Source organism: Etheostoma spectabile, chromosome 18 (genome assembly GCF_008692095.1).
Source record: "Etheostoma spectabile isolate EspeVRDwgs_2016 chromosome 18, UIUC_Espe_1.0, whole genome shotgun sequence".
NCBI classification, from domain to species: Eukaryota; Metazoa; Chordata; class Actinopteri; order Perciformes; family Percidae; genus Etheostoma; species Etheostoma spectabile.
The window spans coordinates 4,120,252-4,138,115 of record NC_045750.1 but is presented as its reverse complement, the minus strand read 5'-3'; the positions used below and the strand labels follow the sequence as shown (position 1 = coordinate 4,138,115).

The window sequence follows — 17,864 nt, the reverse complement described above, 5'->3', positions numbered from 1 at the left end:
TAGGGGGGAGCGAGACCACCACCATTCAACTCCAAAAAAGTCATATGCTTGTCAATTGTATCTTACTCTGGAAACTGTTTTTAACTCCCTATTAATTGTAGCACTTTGAGATTTCTTTTTTGAAATGTAAAGGGCATTATAAATAAAATTTGTTATTATTATTATATAACCATTCCAATGATTTCAAAACTGTGCAGTTAAGGTATTTTAAGCTGAAACAAACTGCATCGTTCCCCTTTAACTTGACTCAGCCGCATGCACAGCAGTGGTTGATCACATTAGCTAACATTAGCTGCTGGTTCGGACCCTAATTCAGCCTTCTTTTTGGGAGATGTGGCAATTCACAGTCAATTTGAAACAACGATCAAAAACACGCAATGTTGTAGCATCCTTGAACTCCTTCCCAGCTCTCTGTAACATCAGTTAATGTTTAAATCTGAGCGAGCACAGGTCAGTGTTTCACAATATCAGAAGTTCTCTAACCGAATCGGGGATTGAATTTAATCAAAATGGACCTTTTAAAATGAACATAATCGGTGCGGTATGTTACGCCATCAACATCGCAACAAAATGAGCCGTTTCCTGTCTTTTGGGGGCTGATGGGACTCGGCTGTGCTGCATTTCTCTGTTGTCTTTCTATTTGTCTTCTGGGAGCTGTGAAGGCGGTTTAGAGAAACATGTACCACACCATGCCCATGTTTTCTTTTTGTTCCCTTTCTGTCCGCAGTTCCAGCTCCAGATGTTCGATATTGTCTGCAGCTTGGGCTGGACCAGCCGGGACAGATGTTGTGACCTCCCGTCTATGGTAAGGGAAACACGGACACAGGTTCTTTTAACCCAACATGCTTAACAGACAATAACCTGCAGCTAACAGCGGTACATTTTTGTCTGTAGCTTTGACTTTAGTATCCAGATAATGTGCTGGGAGGAGCATCTAAAGATTTTCCTTTGCTATTTGCTAAATAAAGCAAAGGTCTTTTTGTATTTTCAAGGTCTGATTTTAGACATATGCTTTTAATGCAAGCAATGTTTCCAGTTTTCTAAACTGGAAGAAAATGCCAACGCTTGTGGCTGTAGAAGGTCATCCTGATATGGGGCAGATTTCGTTTTAAACGGATTATATCGGTGTTAAGCAGCCCCCCCCCCCCCCAACTCTCTAAAAACTCACATCTGCTTCTGTGTAAGTGCATTTTTGCTGTTTGTTTTGACATCTGTGGAGCATCCTGGATGTGTTAACGGATCTTATTAAACTAAACCTCTCAGGCCACCTGGTTTTTCTCAAACTTATTTTACGTAGAAGAAAGAATCCACACTTTAGGACAATGCAAACACATTTCAATGGCTCATTTTAGTTGCAACTAAGAGCGGAAGTAATCCCAGCCTCCTGAGAGTTAAAAGGCCCAGCCAGGTCCAAACAGCTCTGACCAGACGGACTGGGTCCTGGATATTTCAGACTTAGTAGCAGATCAAAAGCACAAAGCAGCATAATCAGAATCACACGTCAAATCAAAAAGGGAACATAAACAGCATATTATATGATACGCAGGAGTGTGAGCCAAAATACAAGAGGGCGTGCAATATAATACAAAACACATTTTGATATGCCAATATGTTTGTTTCTGATCCTATCTCATTGATCTGTCTGTCGAGGCTCCAGTTTAGCATTAATTTGGCTGATGTGTGCAGATTCCTTTAATTTTTAATTAACAGTTGCCTTTTAGCAACAGTGAAAGAAATACTGAGATCCTTTGCTTAAGTAAAAGTAGCAATAACACACTGTACATAACATCTCTATGTACAGTGTATTTTAGAAACTCATTGTAGGTTTTCTGTGTAAAAAAAAATAGTACAAGTACATAGGTATCGTACTCTAATAAATGTACTTTACTCAGCTGTATGTGCAGCTGTGTAGGAACATAGTTGGATGTATAGCAGGGTGATGAGAAAGGAAATAGAAAAGCTGAAGAGACTGATTATAACCTGTGGGCAGTAACATAATACACACAAACATTGTAGAAAAGTTCCCTTCTGTCTTCATCTTCTCTCCCCTCTTACATGAACCTCTGGTGTTTCTCAAGACCCCAGCGAGGCTGAAAAGAGAGGGACATTTGTTTGCATGCTGTTAAATATTTGGGCAGCAGTGACAGGATGAGTGTTTTTAAAATGCAGCACAGAGCTGGCTGTTGTTTAGGGGCGGGTCTCTCCCACTTCTGTCCCAGCAGGGACCCCTGGAGACATCGTAACAAATAAAAGCTTTGTCCGAGCGCAGCATGTCTACAAGTTGGACGTCCAAAAGGATTTTTGAAAAGGATTCAACTCTGGTGAATTATTATCTCAATAGCTGCGAAGCAAAGACAGCTGTTTGATTGGGCTGCTCTGTTGACAATTATTAAATGATCCAAACTGAGGCGATAAGCGTGGAAATATAGAGCGGAACTAAATATATCCAAAACAACATTGGGTGCCTGTCTAATTTATGAGCACTTTTTAGACCTTAAGCTGATGCTTAATTACTTCCACTTGTTAGGAGAAAATGAAGCAAAGATTAAGACATGATCATCAGTATTATTCATGTTGACATGCATCACAGGAGGCAAAGAAATGAGATCCAGAGTGTCAGTGGAGAATCCTAAAAATAAACCCAAACTTACACTCAGTGTAATCCAGGACCAGTTTGTGATTGATAACTAAAGATTTCATCAACTTTCTTCTGGGACTACTCCTTAAAACAACTACAACCTATAAACTACAGGGATGCACATGTTTCTTTGTGTACACAACTTTTTCTGTTGTCACAAAATTAGGCCACTAATGAAATTCCACACTCAGGAAATGATTTATTGGTGTTAAAACTTCAGATTAAAGTGACATTTATAGTTCTTTATTTGCAAGGAAGCCTGCTGTTAACTGACCAGGAAGTTTGACTTCTTTACAGTATCCGTCTCTTCCTGTTTGGGTGTCCTTGAAAGTCCTCCTCTCTGGGAGTTGGACTTCTTGGGCTTCTTTTCATGTTTGTGCTGAATTCTCTGAACCAGAAAATGTGCCTCCTCCAACGGAAAAACCACCCAGGGGGTCGTCCCTGTGCCCACAGATTTGTTCTGGTAGTGAGAAACGTCAGATCAGTTTTGGCTCTGCTCGTTTTGTGCAGGCGTTCAACCTAACACAAATGTCTGGACTGTTTGAAGGGTTCAAATATTTTTCAGGGACAAACTTGAATTCTGTGTAGCACTAGTCTATGCTGATTTAAAGGGAACACTGCAGATCTGCTCCACACATCAGGACGCTCACTCACAGTTTAGGTGTGTTAAGGTTTTTTAACCATGACTGCATCAATCATCTGCTGCTGAAGTTGAACCCCCCCCCCCCCGGGAAATCAGATGAAACTTGGAATGGAGTTCCTTTGGCTCATACGATTCACTCTGCAACTGTCTTTATATCTCTGATTGTTGTTCCGTTTCCTTCTCCACCAGAGAGATGAGCTGAAGTGTCCGTCTCTTCCCAACTCCTGCACCTGCACCTCAGCGGGCTCCGGGCCGCCGGGACCTTTGGGACCGATGGTAAGAGTCTGTCTGGAGAAGAAACAAAGAAAATTCTGTAACATACCGTATTGATAGAGGTTGGAGGCCACTATCGGTTAAGTACACTTTTTGTATTATTATTATTTGACAATGCAACTCGACCGCTGACAGTTCTGTCAGAGAGTCGGTGTGTTTACTTGTAGTGGGATTTTCATGCTTTTAGTATTCAGTAATGGAACATGTTTCCACTGCAGTATTCTTACACGACAGTAAAAGCTTTTCCCTGTCTGGTTATTTATGAGTATTTATATACTATATGTTGTACAAAGGAGAATATTGCACCCTGAGACACTGGGACGCCTCTTCTCAAAGCCTTATAAATTCTTTTAAGAGAGGGCAGGAGGCCAACCTGTCTCACAGTCGATGAATAAACCTTCAGACTCCCCTCTGATCCCCTCCTCCCCACTGATGTAACAATATGGATTAATCATAATTTGGTCTTTGAATGGGATTTGTAGACTTAATAAGAAACATTTCACCAGGCTCATCATTAACATTCTCACACCTACAATCTCCACTTACTAAATAAGATATTAGGACTGAATATAAGATTAATTAACATGTTAAAGGCCTGAAAAGCTCTTAAGCAGCTCCTTACTGTAAGTGATACGATCCTGCACTATTTTCTTCTTTTATATCAGTTGGAAGATGTTTTTGGTTACTTTCAATCATATCAAACTAAACCCACACAGTCCTGTTTAACCAGATTAACGTTAAACAATTAATAAATAAATGATAGTTATTTTTGTGACTCGACTACTTATCAGGAACTTTTTAAAGTGATACTGGAATACTTTAGCCCCTGATATTTTTTAGAGTTGACAGATGCACATTCTGGTCTCATCTTTGTTGTGTTAACGTGATTAATGTTTGTCTTCCTCAGGGTGCCCCCGGCAACAAAGGTCCCCGAGGTGAAAGAGGAGAGGCTGGTCCCGCTGTGAGTACCTTTTATTAATTATTGAATTAAGATTACACAAAAGAAATCCCTGCCAGTTTGTTCTGTACTGGATCACTCTTCAGCTCTCAGCCCTTGATAAAAACAAAAACAGTACGAAAGCTTTGAACACATCTGATTCCACTTATTGAATGAGTGTTTTTTTCCCTGCCTGATATGAAGGGTTCTGTTCGGTCTGCAGCAGCATTCCTCATCTCCGGTTATTTTACAGGGACCGATTGGCCCGCGTGGAGATAACGGACCACCTGGGCCCATGGGTCTGCCCGGCCCTCAAGGACCCAGTGGGCTTTCGATTCCAGGAGAAGCTGTACGTCTCTAAACACACCAGACACAAACACACACTCCTTGCAATGCCCTTTTCAGCGGCTAAACATAAATCCCAGCATTACTCAGCGCACCGCAGCAGGGATTATTTGGCGATTTATCATGATCAGAATTTACAAGGTGGGGAGAATATCTGTAGCAGAGATTCACATTCCTTCATGTCTGAGGGAAAGAAGTGATACCACAAAGACCTGAGGCTTTAGTATCAGCGCATGTTCATAAATCACAGTTTGGATTTCCATCTATGAGATGAGGAAGCACTGAGATTAAACCATCTGTCTCTAGGAAGGTCACACAAGATGGCACTTTACTTCTACTACTTTACATCTGACTTTCTGACTTGGGATCACTTACCTCTGCCTCCTACTGCTATCATAAGCAAGCTACGAGTGCTAGCTGACGTTAGCAAGCCTTCCCTTGCAGAAGGGATTTTTAAATTGGATGAATTGTTTCTCTTGGATGAACACGCTGGCAGAACACGTGGCTTCTAAATCTTGTGTTATTCTTCTGTTCTTCATGAAGTTCATTCATGTTGTTTTCTGCCTTCAGGGCCGCCCTGGACCGAAGGGAGACCGTGGTGACTCGGGCTTACCTGGACAGAAAGTAAGTGCAACTCTGGCTGGAAAAAAATTATATAGTTTTTTGGGATTTTAAACAGTGACGAGGAAAATTTACAGATTGACTACTAGTCTGGCGTCCAATCCGACTGAGACAGTTCTTCAGCTAGAGAGGATTCAGAGCAGAAAGAGGGGATATATTTTAAAACATTACTTTTAAATTCAATTTCTGCAGAGAACAAGCCAAGAACAAGACCCCCTGATTAACAGCGCTGGTTTAGTGTTGGCCTTCTACATCCTTTTTGACTTTTGCTTCAGTGGATTTTCAAAGAACCCTAACCCTTAAATGTAGAGTGAAGCTTTTCTTCTTTACATGGACGAAGGAGAGATAAACGTCCGGTATACTCGCCGCAGCCGAGCTGTCATGCGCCAGTGTGACGGGATGGGAGCGGGGTAACTGTTTATACTCGAGCTAGTTTCTGTCTTCTCCTGAACAGAGGTGGCGCTAATGAGCATAGGCTACAGACATTGCTATTTCTACGGACTAGAAGAAGAAGAAAAAGGTCAACAACGGCAGAACTGGCAGCAGCAATGACGTCAATGCTTCGATTTGATTGGATGATTGATTGGTCGGATCAAGCCTTTTGTTCACCATACAAGAACTCATTTTAACCCAGTGAGTTTACCAGAGAGACCTGCAGTCCCTCTAAAAGTCCTGGCTTTTGGTTGCCCAGAGCTCGTTCAGGGTTCCTGTTTCCACTTTGTCGCGCCGCTGAAAAGAATAGACTGGTGACCTGTGGACATGCACTCAAGATCCTGGCACGCCACTGAGATCTACGTCATTTTCACGTCACGTCGGTGGGCACAAGCTCAGACGCGTCGACTGTTAATCGGCCTATACGTGTTCTTGCTTTTACCCAACAGAGTTGTAATTACACAAAGATTTCTCAGAAGCAGAACTTCAGGAGGAGAGTCGAATATGATTGGGAAATTTTAAACCTACAAGCCACTTGCCGCGTTATCGTGAGAAGAAAGCAACGGTTGAGTTTAGGAAACGCTAAATGCTATTGTAATATAATGTAAGTCAATGGAGGCCAAACGGCGTTGATAAACACGCTAAAAAGCGCGTATGCGTCTTGATAACGCGCCAATTTGGCGTGTCATACATTTGCCATTTCATGAGATTAATCTGCTGAAAATGACAACCGAAAGAAACAAAGTTTGCAGATTCAATAAAACTCCACAATTCAAATCACCGGCCGCTTGTCTCCATGGAAGTGATTTGTCTTAGCGTGTCGTCACGGTGATTAAGTCGACAGCTTCATGCAGAGCTGCACACTGTGGAGTCATGACTGACAGTGAGTGTAACTCCACGTGGACGTTGTTGACGGAGCGGGCTGTAGGTGAGCATGTTGGAGCAGATGCTATAGCAACATGCATTTAATGACATGCAGACCACGCAGGTTCTGGTTTATATTGGCCGATAAAACCGATCTGGAATAAATTATGTTGCCTGTAAATCTGATGCAGAGGCATCAAAGACCAAAGCGGACCAGTAATAAAAGTAGCAAGCGGGGTTTCTGAGCAAATGAGATTTTAGTGTTTGACACGCAGAAGTCCAGTGCTGAAACAAACCAGTTTGAATATTCAGTCGGAGCAAAGAAAACGCAGCTTTGATTTGTGTTCTTGTGTTTGCAGGGTTTACCGGGTCAACGCGGTGCTGTCGGCCCCATCGGACCAGCTGGAGTCAGGGTGAGTACGACAGGCTGCTTTTAATAGCAACCATGCTCGGAATCCTTCACACACACCAACAGAATCAGCTCGGCTTCTCAGTCCGGATCTTTTATTCCCAGGGCCCTCAAGGAAAGGAAGGAGCAGCAGGACCCAGAGGCCCCGCCGGACCCATGGTAAGAGTTTTAAACGGTTTGTAGCATGTATGCACCGTTGGCAGGGCGTTGAGGCGCGTCAACCCAGCTGAAACAATTAAGCATTTAAGTGCCTTGCTCAAGGACAAACTGGCGTTGGTGTTTAGAGAGCAGAAAACATGAGTCACATTTAACAAGCTCGAGGTGTCGAGTGAACTCTCATTGTTCTGATAACAAAGAAGATTTTTATCGCAACAGAAAGGGCTTCGTGCTCTGAGCAGAGAAGAGGCTTTTTTATTGGCTAATGTGACGATTATATTCCAGCTTTTGTTTTTGTCCTCTCAACCTTGTGGTAATTTTCTGTGTTTGCTTGCAGGGACCTCCAGGATCTCCTGGAGTAGCAGGTAGTGCAGGAAAACCAGGAAACCCCGGCGACCCCGGTGTTAATGTAAGTGTCCTCACTGTCATGGCGGCTTCGTACGACCAGCCAGATAGTAAATGGTTTTCTGACAACTGAGCGGTTTTATTTGTCTGTTTTCAGGGTGCTGTCGGTCCAAAGGGAGACAAGGGAGAGAGAGTGAGTACATCTGAACTTATTAAATGACTTTTCTCGGTGTGCGTGTTTCTGAGAGGATCACTGCAATCATACATATATCTAATTCTTTTATCAGAAAACTTTCAGTCATGGATTACTGTTTGACAAAAGGGAACCTCAGATCTCCTAAACAGGGCTTTTTTTTTTTTTTACTCATGGGAAATGTAGTTCACAATCAAAGTTCCAACACACAATAGAAGCGCCACAGATACAACATATGAATCATTCTACCGCATGGTTCGGCTCGACTCACTTTTTTGGTACTAGTACTTTTCTGTTTTCCACTACGGCTAGTTCCTCCTCAGTGTAGGCAGGATTCTCAGCTGGTCGCCATAGCTACGCCGCATGAAACTGCCGTAACATTTTCTACATGACACTCACTGGATCCTTTAATCAGCAACCTACTGCACTTTGTCAACTGTACGGGGTAGTTTTGCAGGCTGCCATTTGTTTTATTGTGGATTGAGTTAATAAACAGTTGCAGTTGCCAGTTGACGGCAACTTGGCTTTTTATAAAAAGGAGAGATTGTGCAGAATGACTCATGTTACACTAGTAGCGATTCTCTTTAACCAATCAGTGATCTGCAGTGTTTTAACTCCACCTGCTCGACTCACTTGGAACCAAAAAAAGAGCGAGTTGAGCCATGCAGTGAAAATGCAGCAACACTTTCAAACAATTGTTGAAGATGAATCAATACAGAAAGCAACCAGGAAGCGGAGGAAACAAACATCAGGAAACAGTCATATTTTGAAGGAAACAACAAACTTTTCTAGTAAACCTCAGGTAACATGTCTTTATCTCAACCTCCTTCCTTGTCCGCAGGGCGACTTTGCTCCTCAGAACATGATGCGATCCATTGCCAGACAAGTTTGCGAGCAGCTAGTCGGCGGTAAGGCTGGAAGCGTTTGTGGCTCCAAACAGTCGTTGTGGATTCAGAGTCCTGACACTTACTGGTCTCTCCTCTGTTGTTGCAGCACAAATGACTCGCATCAACACTTTACTGAACCAGATCCCCAACGACAAGGACAACCGCAACAACCAGGGCCCTCCGGGGCCTCCAGGGGCCGACGGCAGGCAGGGACCCCGCGGAGAGCCCGGCGCCGCAGGAAGGAACGGTTTCCCTGGAAGTCCAGGATCCCCCGGCCAGCCAGGAGAGAGAGGTACGACTGTAATTCTGAGAGCGAGAACACAACTTCATCATGAGGACTGGCTGCAGCAGGATTATTTAAAAAGCACAAAACCATCACAAAGCTCCATCACTAAACCTTCAACAAGCAAGTTTAGATTTAGAGTCTCCTGAACAAAAGCATAAAACTAATCTGCAGAATTCCAAATAAAACTATCTGTGCAGAAAATCGAGACGATAAAGCTGCATCACATGAAGTTCAACACACTGGAGGACGAGGCTTGCTAGAAGTGGAAGCTTTTATTTATGCAATAAGTTGGTGTAGAGAATCTGAATGTTGTTTTCCCTAATACTTTATATCACTTATCCTACTACAGAACCATCAGTGTGTTTACAGCACAACGATCATCACATCAAGTGATTATTCAACATCTAACAAGTGCAGTCAGACGTTTATCGGTTAGAAGGCCAATACTTTAAATAAGAGATGAAACAATGAGGTTAAAGTTAAGGGTGTTTACATCCCTGATGAGGAGTCCAAGTGTTTTAAAAGTTGACCCTTGACCATGATTATGCGAAGAAAAGCTCTTATTGTTGTCCTCTGTCCTCCATCTCGGTCTGTATCAACACTAATTTAGGATGCCGTTTGCATTTGTGTTTTTATAATTATTAATCTATAACTAACAGGAATATTGTGACCAGACGGATTGTGATGCTGTGTATTTCCTTCAGGTCTCGCAGGAGAGAAAGGTGAACGAGGAACATCAGGAATCGGACAGAAAGGGCCGAGAGGACCTGCTGGTATGTCTCCCACTTCATTTTAATCTCACCGTCTGCTGCGAAGGCTGATGTTTGATATCACTCAAGAAAAAGGGGGAATATAGTTTCCAAATCAAAAACAGTTCTTTTTACAGTACAACCTGGTCAGTGGTAACATAAAGTGCCTGCTGTTAATGCGCTAAAACATGCAAAGCCATACATATGGACTTGTAAATTGAGTGTTTGCCCCCAAACCACAAGGTAGGCAGTTAAATCCAGCCACATGTCAACGTATAAAAAGAAAGACTTTGAACCTAAGTGCTCCTAAGTGAATCCTTTTCTTTTTTTTAAAAGTTGTTTCTAATGGTGCAAGCACAGAATCTGATTAACAAACAAGTAAAAACCCAGATAGTCTAAAAGAATAACATCCTCACATTTGAGAAGGTTGAATCTGGGATAATTAGGAGATTTTTGAAAATGGTTGAAACAATAACCACATTTGATAGATATTTAGTTGATCAAATTATGGATTGATTAACTAATTGTTTCAGATCATCTCATACTGTAGAACGCGTTATAAACGGAGGAGATTGTTACCCATAGGATTAGGGCTGCAACTACCGATGAATGGATTGGTTGTTCCATAAAGCCCAAGACGTCCTCAAATGTCTCGTTTTGGCCACAACTCAAAAGAAACTCAGTTTACGGTCTAAGAAAAGAAACTAGAACATATTCACATTTAAGAAAGAGAAGTTTTACATTTTTTCCATAGGAAAATTAGTGAAACTAACTAATTATCATAACATTTGGCGATTAATCGATTTATCTTTGCAGCTCTAACTATGATTTAATCTATAGTGTGTGTGGTTTCTGTCTTCTCCATGAGGAATTCTAATTTCTGACAAAACTGTCAGCGCGTCCACATGATACAAGCCTTCCGTGATCTCCTCTCCCCCCCCCCCCCAGCAGCAGCTAAAATTAGCTCAAACAACCACAGAAATCATGTCGTCATCGTGCCCGGAGCCTGAGCTCCGCTCCGCTAATCACACATCCATCCAGCAGCCCCACCACTCAGCCCACAATCCAGTCTGAAGCACACAAGGTCAAGTAGTGGAAACAGCCGGAGTAGAGAGGGAAAGGTCCTGGAGAAGGAGGAAGTGAACAGCAGTGACTCATTCATTCACAACACATGCTGCTGAGGAGGAGGAGGAGGAGGAGGAGGAGGAGGAAAACCTTTCCAAGCCCACTTTGTCCGTGTCTAGACAGAACGCAGAGAGGGAAAAAGCATCAGCCCTTCCATTTGTTTTCTCTCTCATAGTTTACTTTTTTTTTTTTTTCTCTATGTTCCAAATGTTGTGCCCAAGACTGTGTGCAGCAGATGCAACAGCTTTTAATTTGTTTTATTTCCAGCTGAAATGTGAGCGTGATGACACGAAGCCATTAATTATCTGGTTTGGTTTAAAGATCACAAAACACTCCCTGGGGTTTTAACTTTGGACAGCTTTGCAAGAATATAACATATCAGTGAAATAACGATCGTTATAAATGGTTTTCTATTGTTCAAATGATAATAAAAACCCAAACACATGGAGGAGAATCACTCAATGTTTTGGAGAATCATTTTTTTTTCCAAATAAACTTGCTCTATTGCTCTATCTACTTGATAAACAGGCTTTGCAGTTGGGATGATTTAATCTTTAAGTTATTTGACGAATGTAGGTTTCCTACTTACAAAGCATGTAGAGGTCTGTAATTTTTAATCATAGGTACACTTCAACTGTGAGAGACGGAATCTAAAACAAATGTCCAGAAAATCACATTGTATGATTTGTAATTAATTTGCACTTTATTGCCGTATTTGATACATCAGAAAAGCAGAACGTAATATTTGGTAGAGAAACCTTTGTTTGAGATTCCAGAGATCATACGTTTCCTGTAGTTCTTGGCCTAGTTTGCACACACTGAGCAGGGATTTTGGCCCACTCCTCCATACAGACCTTCTCCAGATCCTTCAGGTTTTGAGGGCCGTTGCTGGGCAATACGGACTTTCAGCTCCCTCCAAAGATTTTCTATTGGGTTCAGGTCTGGAGTCAAGCTAGGCCACTCCAGGACATCGAGATGCTTTTTACGGAGCGGTTGTTGTCATGCTGGAAGACCCAGCCACAACCCATCTCCACTGCTCTTACTGAGGGAAGGAGGTTGTTGGCCAAGATCTCACGATGCATACTATTTTTGTCTCAGACCACATGACCTTCTCCCATTCCTCCTCTGGATCATCCAGATGTTCATAGGTAAACTTCAGACGGGCCTGGGCATGGACTGGCTTCAGCAGGGGGACCTTGCGCTGCAAGATTTTAATCCATGACGGCGTAATGTGTTATTAATGTTAGTTTTCTTTGAGACTGTGGTCCCAGCTCTCTTCAGGTCACTGACCAGGTTCTGCCGTGTAGTTCTGGGCTGATCCCTCACCTTCCTCATGATCATTGATGCCCCACAAGGTGAGAGCTTGCATGGAGCCCCAGACCGAGGGAGATTGACCGTCATCTTGAATTTCTTCCATTTTCTAATATTTGCGCCAACAGTTGTTGCCTTCTCACCAAGCTGCTTGCCTATTGTCCTGTAGACCAAGCCAGCCTTGTGCAGGTCTACAATTTTATCCCTGATGTCCTTACATAGCTCTCTGGTCTTGGCCATTGTGGAGAGGTTGGAGTCTGATGAGTGTGTGGACAGGTGTCTTTTATACAGGTAACGAGTACAAATAGTTAATACAGGTAATGAGTGGAGAACAGGAGGGCTTCTTAAAGAAAAACTAACAGGTTGGTAGGTGATCAAATACTTATCTCATGCAATAAAATGCAAATTTACTTATAAAAAAATAAAAATCATACAATGTGATTTTATGGATTTTTGTTTTAGATTCCATAGTTGAAGTGTACCTAGAATACAAATTAAAGACTTCTACATGCTTTGTAAGTAGGAAAACCTGCAAAATCAGCAATGTATCAAATACTTGTTCTCCCCACTGAGTATGGGCGCCCGCTCTACCAACTGAGCGGTCTGGGTGCCCCACCTTTTGTTGCTGATCTTTCTCTGAGTCAGTGTAAAACACAGACGTTTCCTTTAACTTTAATTGGTAAAACCAATAATAAATCTGCTGCTGCACAACAAATTGCCCCAGGGGATAATAAAGACTCCTTGAACCTTAAAACCAAACACAAATAAAACCAAGTGCACTTGTTGCGTTCTTACACCATTCCAGTTGTGTGCAGCCAATCAGCAGCTGCAGTAGCAGCAGCATACTAACCAACCAACACTGCCACTGAACTTTCTGCAATTTTCCAGATGTTTATCAGTCAACAAGGCGAATATCAGCTGAGGATTAGGTGTCTCCTGCCTTATTTCCTCCAGTACGTAATGTGTTACTATCTGTGTGTGTCTCTCTCTCTCTCTCTCTCTCCTTCCCCCACTAGGTCCACCTGGAGAAAGCAGAACAGGACCCACTGGCCCTCCAGGCTCTGCCGGACCTCGTGGTCCCCCCGGGCGACCAGGCTATGCCGGAGTCCGCGGGCCTCCTGGACCTCCTGGATACTGTGACTCTTCTCAGTGTGTCGGTATTCCTTACAACGGCCAGGGATACGGAGGTACGTAGCTACAGCTGCACACGATTTAGCCTGGTTTCATTCAATAACATCTTGCCAATTGTTCCTATCAACTGGTGTTGGGTTTTTCAATTTGGGACCAAACTGTAAAGGAACACTCCAACATTTTGAGAGACTCACTTATTGTTTTGTCTCCGCTCTAAATCAAATGAGAACATGAGTCCAGTACCCAGACAGCAGGACGTGTTTAGCCTAGCTTAGCACAAAGACTCAAGGCTGGGGAGAAACTGCTATCCTAGCTCCATCAAAAGAGAAAAAAAAAATAATACACCTTCCAACAACTTTACAGCCGTCTGATTGCTTTGGTGTCAGATAAAATGGAGAAGTGGAGTCTTGATAAGATTGTCCCTGATTTAAATGAATATATTAAATAGTTAAAGCGATTGCATAGCTGCTTGTGTTGAGACTATTATTATTTAAATAGAGAAAGAAAGAAAACCTTTTCATTCTAGTTCTTCACCAGTTTAATGAAGAACATATGACATGTAAATCTTCCTCTGGGTGGAGTAGTCTAGCAGTTTTCATCTGCTCCCAATCTTTGTGCTAAGCTAGGCTAATGATGGAACGATCAGACTCTGGTTAAAGATTAAGATTAAAAATACGCTGTCTAATAAAATCTAAGTAAACTTTTATATTTAATGCCAAAACTCAAAATTTTGAAAGCAGGACTTCTAGTTGTAACACAGTATTTCTACACTGTGATATTACTACATTTACAGAGTAAAGAAAACCCCACTCAGCCCGTATACTCTGTCACATAATGTCTTTTTCAGGTTAGTTTGTAGAACGTAGCAGCAGTGGTTTCAGTGTATCGGGACTTTAAGACAGCATATGAAGACCTCCCAAAATGTTGGAATGCTTCCTGAGGATTAACGCATGTGTGAAAAGTCACTAATCACTATAGACACTCAGAAGTTGTTTATTCGCCGTGTTCTCTGCTTTGAGCTAACTGACACCTTCCATCTTTGGCCTGTTTCAGGTTCACCATAGCACACTTTCTATGCCCCTGTGCTGCTTTCACTGAACAAAACTAAAGTCCTGTAACTGAAACACTCTTTTGTTTAAAAGGATAACCGCTGAAGGAAACCATTAACAAACTATGCTGAAAAAAACACCACAACAACAAAGAGGGAAACTAACAACAACACAACTCACAGCCAGTAGAACAAAGCAGCAGCAGCAGCAGCAGCGGTGGGGGTGGTGATGGCACCGACCTGTTAAGTGGCCTGTTTGCATCTTGAAGCCAAAGACCAAAACAAAGAAAACGTGTTCATTGGAGGAGCATGCACCCAACAACAGCAACAACCCAAACAAATACTAACAAAGGTGGATTTGTAACAGAGAAACCCGTGCAGCATCACCAGCAACAGCAACAACTCTGTTAACAGCACTTCTCTCGACGTGACGTGTAAATAAACTAATTTGTGCCTTGTAAATGAGGTTTAAATCAAGTCCACTACATTTAGTCTTTAACATCTGTAGTTTTAAAGCTTGTGCCTTGCAAATCAACAACCTGCTGCTTGCTGAATGCCAACAAAAACGCCTCTTTTTTTGGATGATTATTTTGTTTTACTGCCCACGTGTTTGTAGCTGTTTAACTGCTCAGGGCCACACTCAATCACTTCTGCACCTGTGAGCCTGGATGTTTAGATTTGACACTTCTCTTTTCCTTTTTTTGTTTTATTTTATTTTTTCACCCAACCAGCTATACTGTCGTACAGTGGTGCCAAAAGGTTACATAAACATGCTTAAGTTGACCTAAAAGGGGAATAAAAAATCATTTTGGAAATTATTTTAATCCTAATAAAATGGTAAATCACCTTTAGGCCCAATTTCTTGTGATGATAGTTGTAAATAAAAAGGTTCTTATTTAAAATACGGGTCAAAGTTAAAATACCCGTAAATTCCATAGAGCAGGAATTTTATTATTAAAAGGCAGTTATTTCTGGATTAGGATTTTGCATCTGAAAGTTCCCTTTGGGGGTTTAGAATTAAAATAGCCCCACTCCTCACATACTCTTCACCATGTTAGAGATAGCATGGTTATTTTAGTAACAATACCGGTTTGATTTTCATGAAGATGATTTTATAGAAAGTATCCCCTCCTTCTTAAGCATGGTGAAATTGATGATGTGGGGCTAGTTTAATTCAAAGCAAGGGAACTTTTCAGGATGCATAATATCTGAATCCAGGAAATAACTGGCCTTTAATAATAAAAAACTGCCTGCCTCTAGGGAATTTAACTAGGGTAGATATTGCCCGTTTTAAATAAGAACATTTATTTTTTACAATATTTATTTAAAAGAAATTTGGGGTCCTTAAAGTTGGATTTTTCCTCATTTTTTAATTAGGTTTAAAATAAATTTCCAAAAAAAGATTTTTTATTCCTTTTTTATCAACTTAAGCAGTGTATGTTAATTTTGAGCACCACTGTATGTTATATAAAATGCTAGCAGTAAATATCCCAAATGCTTCTCCAGGCTGGTGGTAGAAGAACTTGACTTTTATGTAGAAAATGTATGAGTTGTGGGGGATTGACAGCGTTGACAATGGTTGAGTGACTGATGCCTTCTAATAGAAGGGAAAACATAACCGCACTGAGAGTTTAGCAGGGGCGTGTTCAACCTGATCCCACACCCACTAGAATCTGACAGTTGATTTGCCAAATTCACAAGAGCTAATTAACCAATCAACGTTTAAATGCACTCCTGATTTAGCTTGCTAGCTTTCTTTTAGCATCAAGAATTCAAAAGAAACTGTGTAATTTGAACTGTACAACTTGTAATTATAATAACCTGCAGCCGGTTGCTCTAAGAACTGCTGCAATGTGTTAGTTAAAAATCTTTAAATAGAGCAACATGTGATCCAAAGAAAGAATTAAAAAAAAAAAAGACTAACTAGTGATGTCCCAAACTGTCCAGTGGACACGCCCCTGCTGTTTACTAACCATCAGTGCTTTAGCCAGCAGTCAGAACAGACAGAACATTTTCAGCCTGTTTGTGCATGTTGAGACAAACTGCGAAACGTATGCTCACTTGGCCCAAACGCTATCTCCGAGCAGGCCAATATCCACCTGAACCCGACACCCAAGTAGTCCCAGACCCCGTGGAGGAAGAACTGTCGAATAACCAGCGTCGAAAGAGATCACTATCAAGAAAGGCATCCAACAGGCTAACATCATAAGACAAGCCATGTTCTCTTTTTCTTTATTTTTTTGTCTTGTTCAACCGGTTTGTTGTTTGGATTTATGCACATTATACACACACACACACAAAAACGGGGTTTGACACCTCGACTTTATTGGAACAAATGCCTTTAAATGCCTTAAAATGTATGTGAATATTCATTTTTGTGAAGGGTGTGGACAGAGGGGAGGGAGTTTTGGCACGAGTGTTTAAAAAAAGATGGAAGAAAAAAAAAAAACTTGTGTCTTTTGCTTGTAACATATTTGCATCCAGTTTGTTTTAACTGCACTCATTGTAACAAAGCTAAAGAAAAAAGAAAGAATGGTTGTTCACAGATCATCCAGTACGTTAAATATAATCCTTCTCATTCAGTGTTGTCTTCTAACGGAGGTTCAGTTTCATTATGGCAGTTAAACACAGCTTTCATTTTTTATCTCTAGACTTAATATTTATCAGTTCTTTATTCAGTCACAGCTAATTTTAACAAAAGGTGGAATTGCATGTCTGTGGTGTATATTTAGTACATGTTTTTGGTACATTTCATTTTGTTTTAATCAGAATATAGTTGTTGTAATTCTTGTAATTTTCTCAGTATCGAATGCAGTCAAAACCTGTGTGCAACACCATGGAAGTGGTATTGCTGCTTCATGTTTAAACTGCAGATTGTGAATTCCACAGCCTTATTTTCTTATTTATTTCTGAAAACAGAAGAGGCATTTTTCAATAAAACTACTGAAAATTTACATCTGTGTGCTTTTTGTAAGCATTTTCTCAGGAGTCTGCACAGACTCTGTAAGAGACAGGGGGAAGAAAAAATACATATAAAAAAAATACAAAATACGTATGTCAAAAAATACAAAAAAGTCATGATTTAGTATATCATAACAATATATAAAGTCATAGTATAGTATGTTGTATAAACACAAAAAAGTCATAATATAGTATGTTTCAAAAATATGAAAAAAATATTGAAAAAGTCATAGTATAGTATGTTGAATTTTTTTTAAAGTCATGGTCTAGAAAAATGTCGTAAAAACACAAAAAAGTCATAATATAGTATGTTGAAAAATAACAAAAAAGTAATGGTATAGTAGGTTTGAAAAATATCACAAGTTACAGTCTATACAGTATGTTGCAAGAATATCTAAAATCATTGTATGTTGTAAAAATACTAAAAAAGTCATAGTATGTCCCAAAAAATAGAAAAATCATAGTATATAGTAGGTCAAAAAATATGAAGTCATAGTATGATGTGTCAAA

General features: G+C 40.9%; 1 protein-coding gene across 8 annotated transcripts in view; it reads left to right on the top strand.

Moving 5' to 3' along the window:
* The window catches only part of col12a1b (collagen, type XII, alpha 1b), a 142,205-nt gene extending 124,858 nt beyond the window's left edge, over positions 1-17,347 (top strand). For 6 of the 8 annotated variants that reach the window (XM_032543774.1, XM_032543766.1, XM_032543769.1 and 3 more), the window contains 14 exons: positions 728-805; positions 3,471-3,557; positions 4,462-4,515; positions 4,745-4,840; positions 5,407-5,460; positions 7,113-7,166; positions 7,268-7,321; positions 7,656-7,727; positions 7,821-7,856; positions 8,698-8,764; positions 8,850-9,035; positions 9,734-9,802; positions 13,231-13,401; positions 16,481-17,347. In XM_032543774.1, the coding sequence (XP_032399665.1) occupies positions 728-805; positions 3,471-3,557; positions 4,462-4,515; positions 4,745-4,840; positions 5,407-5,460; positions 7,113-7,166; positions 7,268-7,321; positions 7,656-7,727; positions 7,821-7,856; positions 8,698-8,764; positions 8,850-9,035; positions 9,734-9,802; positions 13,231-13,401; positions 16,481-16,602 (1,200 nt within the window). In that variant the 3' untranslated portion in view covers positions 16,603-17,347. Of the gene's footprint in view, positions 1-727; positions 806-3,470; positions 3,558-4,461; positions 4,516-4,744; positions 4,841-5,406; positions 5,461-7,112; positions 7,167-7,267; positions 7,322-7,655; positions 7,728-7,820; positions 7,857-8,697; positions 8,765-8,849; positions 9,036-9,733; positions 9,803-13,230; positions 13,410-14,487; positions 14,668-16,480 lie in introns of those variants that run through there. The other 2 variants (XM_032543772.1, XM_032543773.1) reach the window with 2 other exon arrangements.
* The last annotated feature ends 517 nt before the right edge of the window (positions 17,348-17,864 follow it).